Here is a 7745-nt window from a genome sequence, read left to right as displayed (position 1 = left end):
AGGGGGGGGGGGGCCGGGGCCGGGCCGGCCCCCCCTAAATCCGCCCCTGACCACACAATGGCTGGTTCTCTGAAGAGATAACAGTTTGATAAGCAACTGCTAAAATGTAAAAGTAAACAGCTATAACCAAAGCTTTCAGACATTATTTCTTCCTCCGTAACAACGAATATACTGTATATACCAGAATATCAGCATTATAAATGAGAACTACAATTTTAGTATACTGAAATAAAAGTGTTTCTAAATACCATATTATTTTTTACCATACTGAAGATACCCTAAATAGATTGTGATGGACATTAAGCCACAAATAAACAAATTTGAGTATTCTGTATTGCTCATACACACAGAATTCATACACTATTTGGAAGAGATTGTCAACCAGAACAGTGTAATGTATGTTTGAGTTGTGTTTAAACGGAATCACTTGTTAAGACATACTGAGAAAATTTACTCCCAGCAATGGTTGAAATATATTGACATATATCTGCATAATCTAGTTTTCAAAATTGTATAATTATTGACATCTTTGTCTAATTATTTTGTAGAATTGTCGGATATAGATTTCGGTGTGCTTAAAAAATTTTTCTCAGAATGGTATGAAAGTAAATTCAAAGCTACTCTCAGTCTCAGTAAGCAGGAGGAAAAAGGTGAGAATATTTTAAGATGAATTTATTCCTACTGTATTGAGTCCTCTCTTGGCTTTGAGTCAATTTACTTTCTCAGCTGCTTTGAAAATATATCATAATCACTCTTCCTAAAGTCAGGTTTGCAGAAGAAAAATTGTTTTTGATGTACTGCACAAATGATTTTCCTAAGACACAAGAAGCATATAGGACGAAAAACTTTGGTATGGTTAATGCGTGGCGGTTTCATACTCACTGTATTGGGACAATAAGGGTTTTCAACGCGCTTTCATATATTTACGCACCACAAGCCACTCGGGTTGCGATTGGAATCATGCGAGCCTAGCGAAACTGCATTTTTTTGTATATTGTGCCAAAAATTATATATACGAGAATAATATCCCCCCATTCATGTTCTGTTTGTCCACTACTAAACAATATACTTGCAATGCATGAATTTTTATAAAAATCGTGAATTCTAACAAGATAAGTAAGGCTGGTCAATTGTATAATTGTAAACAAACAGCGCCCTCACTCCGTAAATGTTAATATTGCTAAACCTGGACATAATTATTGTCTAATTAAAAAATTGTGCAATTTTTCTGGAAGGTATTGTTGTTCGTCTATGAACAAGTGTCTGCTCTTGTATTCTGTTAAATATTGGCCTGACAAATTCTGATTTTCAAAATTTTTGATTGAAAGGGGCAACTGTTTTTGCTTTACTAGGCGTTCTTGACAACTCCACAGACCCATACGCGCAATTTTACGCGATGTATATGCATGTGCTAGGCCTAGAGTGAGGCCTAGATTTTATTGGGGTATTGGATAGGCTTTACTGCATTAATGTTGTTAAATGTTAAAATTATAATTGTATAATGCATATATTATTTTTATTCACCTAATATATGATAAATACAGGCTTGCATTGAATAACATTTTACATTTTTGTGGCAATAATTAGATGGCTATAAAATAAAGAAAATTTAAAATATAAATAAATGTAAACATTGATCCAATATCTGCAAAAATAGCCATATCATGTACAATCATCATCCTTCTTTCACTTCAGTTTACAAATAGACACACACATTACAAATAGATACACATTATGTTCTACATGTTATATTTTTAATGAACAAAATAAACCGTAAAAAAAAAAAATACAAGAATCCGAATGAAACCGAAAGGTCCACTGAATAATCTCAGATAAGATGGTTTAACACATACTTCAAGTACCGAAATGCACGCCATCATGTAGGGATTTAATATTTCGACATTAATTATGTCATCATCAGGAATCCAAATTAAAGGTATGCAATCATGTTAACCCTGAGCAATTTTTTTTGTAAAATTTGCTATTGCACGTAGGGGGAAAAAACATGTTTTTAAAGGCCAGACACAGTCAAATTTAAACATAAATAAAATTTTGGCCGGAACAGTTGTCAGAAAGATTTTTTGAAGGATCATGCAGAAGTCAAATAGTAATAACAGGGATTAAGTGGCAATGTTTCAAAAAATTGCAAAAAAAAATTCACAGCCATATAAACTTTACATGCCAGTTTTAGGTTAAAAAACATGGAATAAATTCAAATACTCACATGTAAAATCAGGAGCCATGACATTGTAACTATGTTATTGTTACGTCGGGCGTATTTTACTGACTCGATGATATTCGACAACAACACTTTTGCCTTTTGGTATATATTTATTTACTGTCATCAAGATAATCAAGACTTAAAATTATTGTAAAATAAGTAAAAACAATGATTAAACAATTAAATTAGGCAATAAGAAACCCACTGCACCTCGACAATACCAATGGTATCAGCCTATCCTATGACTTCATAAATATTAATTTGTGCAGTCAAGCGTGACGAGTCACTGGCAAACGTCTATCATCAAATGTTAACATGCGATGTATTACATAGGCTTATTGCTTATTATCAAACCGTCACTACATTACTAAATCTAACAATTGCTTAGACTTATGATTATAGCTCAATAATCAAACGGTGTTCTTCTATAATTATGACTGTACACAGCCGCAATAATATTATAAACAGGAACAACAAATATAAAGATAAAATACGTAAACGCTACATGCATTAGTTAGACTGACTCCTTGCCTACTCATGTTGCAGCCTGTGGTCTAGCACCACAAAACAACGATGGAATGCTTCTCATTCCAAATCACTAATATTACTGTACTGTTCATATCTACAGTACAACTATATATTCCACAACAAATCATGTACATACCAGTCCCACAACAGCTAAATTAAGGCATAGTAAAACGGTGTATTCGACTTCCTAACTTCAAATGGACGCTCTCCATTAACAACGTGTACTCTTACAGTATGGCGTCCCTAGTTTCCAACGTGCAACACTCGTTCTTTACAGCACTAAACTTTCGGGACTCTACCATTATACTACAAGGTATGTATGAACCAACAGAGGGCCTCCTATATAAATCTATATTCATCACAGTTATACTTAGCATGTCTTCTTCGATAATATCATATCCATTATTTTTTTATTTTAAAGATGTTGGTTGGTCATTTAATAAAACGCATATATGGAGAAACATGAAAATATTGCTTCCGTGTTAGCACTAAAATGACGTGGCTCATTTTATTTCCTAGATTTTTTCTTTCCTTAAATTTGTTTAATGCATTATATTTTTAACCTTTAAAAATAACTTTTATATTACTACATAGTTTCATGTGATTATATATTTATTCTGGCATTTTTGGCATTACTTAGGCAGGAACCATTATCTCCAAAAACAGGATTTTAACAAGTGACTGGTTTGGCTTGTCTTTGCCACATATAGAGACCCTATAGGCCTCTAATACACACTATACATTCACTTTCATGAGTGATCGTTATTTTTATGAATATCTGCAGTATTTATATAAACCATATTCTAATCCTCAAGGCATCCGGGATGCTCTCAGAATTATGCCATATTCTCCTACAGGGTTGCACACATTTTTGTTTGCAAGAAAGTCAGTCCAATCTTTTCAGAAGAAATGCTCCTAAATTTAATTTTAATATTTGATTAATTTGTAAATACTCTATAATGTGTAACCTTTTGTAGTTTGTATTTTATAATTATACATATATTCATATTTTTGTATGTTAATTACTGAAGATTTATTGTAAAAAATTTCTGATTTGTATTATTGTGAACAAAGGAAAGATTTAATTTATCATCAATTTTGTTAGAAATGCTGGATATTTTACCCAGATCAGGGGTGGATTTGGGGGGGGGGGTGGCCCCGGCCCCCCCCCCCCCCCCCCCCCAACTTTTGAGATGTAAAAAAGAGAAAAAAGAAAGAAAAAGAAAAAATGATATCCCAGATAGCCTCGAATGTTATTTTCGGGTGTCTAAAACACAGAACTTTTATGGGGGCATGCCCCCGGACCTCCTATTTCAGTGTTGTCTCGATCGGCCCCAATTGCCCCCCCCCCCTTTTCAACATCTCTGGATCCGCCCCTGCAGATTATTATAGTGTTGCCACACAGTTTTTGTTAGGCAAAACTACACTTTAAGAGGCCATATTGCCAATGCTGAGATGTTAAAAAATTGACAAAAGATTAAAATCTGAAATTAATTGTATATTAGCTTTGAAGTGAAAAATACTTTTTAGCAATTTGGAGTAAGCATAAATAAATGCCTGTCCTGATTTTAAATTTGAATAATGAAATAATTACCTTCTAATAAAAGGAATATATTGCCTAGTATGAATTACCAATATCATTTTTAAGTAAAAAAATGAAATAAAGTAAATGATAAGAAGGCAGTTGTGACATGTAGATGAAGTGATGACTACATATTTTATTTTAATAGAGAATATAGACTTAGAAACAGAGTCATCCTCTGCAACTGTTGAAGGAACATCTCAAACATTGTCAAAAGGTCATCATGAAGAACATGATATTGGATCAGGTCATGGTGAGTTTAAATTATATATTATTATAGAAGATTACAGTATTTAATAGCTTTCAGCTATTTTTTAGGGCTTTCAGCTTCTCAACCCAAATTGGGGCCCTCACTTCATCCCCAATTTAAATTGAATATGAAGTATTTATAGAATTGATTCTCAAAATATCTGAAAATCATTGAAATGGCTACCTAAATGAAGATGTACTAGGGGTTCCTAGAACCCTACTGGAAGACTGAACCCTTAAAAGCCTGTTTACACTATGACAATAACGATCAACGATAAAAAGCTAAAAAGCAATTGTTCATATAAAAAAAAAAATTAGGAGAATTTATCGAATTAGCAAAGTTCAATAAACATTTATCATGTATACGATAAAAAATATTTTCACAAATCAAATCAAATGACGTCATAATCATAGACAAACAATATACCGGTAATCGTTTTTACTACTACGATGTTATCATTTTCCCATCATAATGACGTCATTTGATTTGAATTGTGAAATTATTTTTTCATCGAATCGTGCTAGTGTGAAAACTTTTCTTATTTCTTTTATTTTCTATATGAGCAATTGCTTTTTAGCTTTTTATTGTTGATTGTTATCGTCTTAGTGTAAACAAGCTTTAAGTGTACCAGTTTTTGCAGATCCTGCCTCGACTATCAATTACTTGCAAATATTAAATATTTTACTACAATGTTTCTAAATTGTATATAAAATTGTAAATATATCCAATTCTATTCTCTCTTAGGCTTAATCCCTTTTTTGCTTTATTTTTTAGCTTTTCGTAATTTTTCTACTTTGTTTTATTTCATGAATTTTTTAAATTTATTTAGCGTTTAGTGTCCTTTTTGTGATGTTATTGTACTGTGTTTTCTTGGTCTATTGTTCAACTTGGTCTATTGTTCAACTAAAAATTGCAATAAAGCTTCTCGTATCATATGGCATGTGGAACAGTGACAGTACCTCGTTACCTGTGAACCACACTGCAAGTTTCTGTTCTTAAAAAAACAAGAAATATATTATATCTTGTACTGGCCTGTGCATTGTTCTTTGTAAATTTTAGACTTTTGTCTGTTAAGTTGTGAAAGATTTTTTTGCATTTTATCTTATCATTGATTCAAATAATGTTTCTTTGCACCAAATACATTCATAATGTATCTTTCTCAAGATTGTGACATAATGTACTCTCTGTTATTATGTCTATTGTTTAAATTTGGCATCCAATTACATAAAACTTCAGGTCCTCGCTTCTGGGGCCCCAGCACCTTCACTACTCCGGGCCTAGGGCCACTCTTTGTATTGGCCTATAATGAGCACTGCCTGCCTACAGCAATATCCCGGGATAAGTTGTAGTTTTCTATGTATTTTATATAAATTCATACTAACTGAAACCAAAAGGTCCACTGATTAATCTCAGATAAGATAGTATAATACATACTCCAAGTATCGAAATGCACGCCATCGTGTCGGGATTTAATATTTCAACATTAATTACGTCATCATCAGGAATGATGATGACATAATTAATGTTGAAATATTGAATCCTTACACGATGGCGTGCATTTCAATACTTGGAGTATGTATTATACTATCTCATACTAACTGTGTATTCAGACTTCATATGTTTTTTTCTGTTTTTTTTTTTCAGGAATCACTGATAAAGATTTCAAAGTTCTCTTGTCAATTTTTTCGAACTATTATGACAAGATTGGCTACATCGGTATGCTAAAAGTTTTGTACAGAGGCCATGTGGAGAATACACATCGATTAAACCATGCTTCAACAACGTCTGACTTACTAGATTTGTTGAGTGATACTGGAGCTCTAGATTTAGAAGAATACTCCATCCTTTGTGAAACCATAAAGGCAACAAAAACATTTGGTTTAGAAAAGAAAATTAAACATTTAATACCATCATGCCCAAACATTAGAGATGTAATAATCTTAAACTTCACAACTCACAGGCAAGGTGTTATTAAGCTTGGAATGGCACTTTCAGATCAAGATATAGTCAAGATTAGTAAAATATATAATGACCCTATAAAAGAATATGCAGACCCATGGAGTTTGATTATGGATCTCGAACACCGTACCATAATTTGTGAAGAAAATATGGGAAAATTCATTGAAAATTTGAAGAAATTTGAACTTAATCATGCAGTAAAAGTTCTAACAAAAGGTATTATTTATTTAGATAAATGTTGTTGATAAATATTGTCAGAATATATATTTTATTTCAAATTTAACATGAACACTGCTACACAATTTTCTTTAAAAAAAAACCATTGTTCCATCTTATTAAATACTGTATATTACTATTAGCTTAACAAATACATGCATTGAAATGCCTAAATTAAATAAGTGGCTAGAGGCAAACTAAGGCAATATGAAGTGATTTTATCTATTTTAGCACAGTTTTTTGGGATCAAATGTTTTCAATGGAGGGGCCAACTTGTTAGGGGGGCGTGCACTTCCCTCTCCCCATGTGTACTCCTTACCCCACTAGATATGCCACCACTGTTAAATACAGGCCTATTGTTTTGTAAATGTATACTTTGGTAATGTAAATTCAACTAAGCAGTAGTATTCAAGCATCATATACTAATTTGAGTACAAGGACATAATGTTTGTGCCGATTTACCGTCCAGATGGGTGCACAGCCCTGGAAGAAACATATCGTAGCACCATTCTTTTAAATGTCTAACCATTATTGGCATATTTTGAGTTCTTATTTATAGCTATTAAAATATCATAAAAAACAATGTTACAAATGTTAGACTTAAGCCCCCCCCCCACCCTCAAGTCATTTCAACTGATGTTATTTATACAGGAGCTCCCTTCTTTCTGCACCCCCTCCCTTAAATAGAAGTCCAAAATACTTGTGAGGTGTTGTAAGGTCAATTTTCAAGCTTTATGTAACTATATAATTTGATACTACCATTTCAATAAACACAAATTGTTTTAACATGTGTAATATTCAGCTCTCTTCACAGACATTCCAAATACATCTTTGAAATCTGGAGAAGATTGTAAAGGTAATAATGTATAATGATTGTCTATAAAAATAAATAAATCTGGGGTCTGTTTAAATTATATTTTATATAATTTTTTTCCTAAAAGGGGTGCCTTAAGTATGTGTATGATGCATGAAAAAGGCACTTTTCAAAC

The 7745-nt window shown here is 32.5% G+C and overlaps 1 protein-coding gene across 6 annotated transcripts in view; it reads left to right on the top strand.

Moving 5' to 3' along the window:
• The window catches only part of LOC117102330, a 67634-nt gene extending 60805 nt beyond the window's left edge, over window positions 1–6829 (top strand). For 5 of the 6 annotated variants that reach the window (XM_033242596.1, XM_033242594.1, XM_033242595.1 and 2 more), the window contains 3 exons: window positions 549–650; window positions 4480–4584; window positions 6226–6829. In XM_033242596.1, the coding sequence (XP_033098487.1) occupies window positions 549–650; window positions 4480–4584; window positions 6226–6785 (767 nt within the window). In that variant the 3' untranslated portion in view covers window positions 6786–6829. The remainder of the gene's footprint in view (window positions 1–548; window positions 651–4479; window positions 4585–6225) is intronic. The other variant, XM_033242597.1, reaches the window with a different exon arrangement.
• Window positions 6830–7745: the final 916 nt, after the last annotated feature.

This window comes from Anneissia japonica, unplaced genomic scaffold (genome assembly GCF_011630105.1).
Source record: "Anneissia japonica isolate Jap-2015-1 unplaced genomic scaffold, ASM1163010v1 scaffold1937_len94397_cov108, whole genome shotgun sequence".
NCBI lineage: Eukaryota > Metazoa > Echinodermata > Crinoidea > Comatulida > Comatulidae > Anneissia > Anneissia japonica.
Note: the sequence above shows the minus strand (reverse complement) of the source record. Positions and strands in the feature narration are given on the sequence as shown.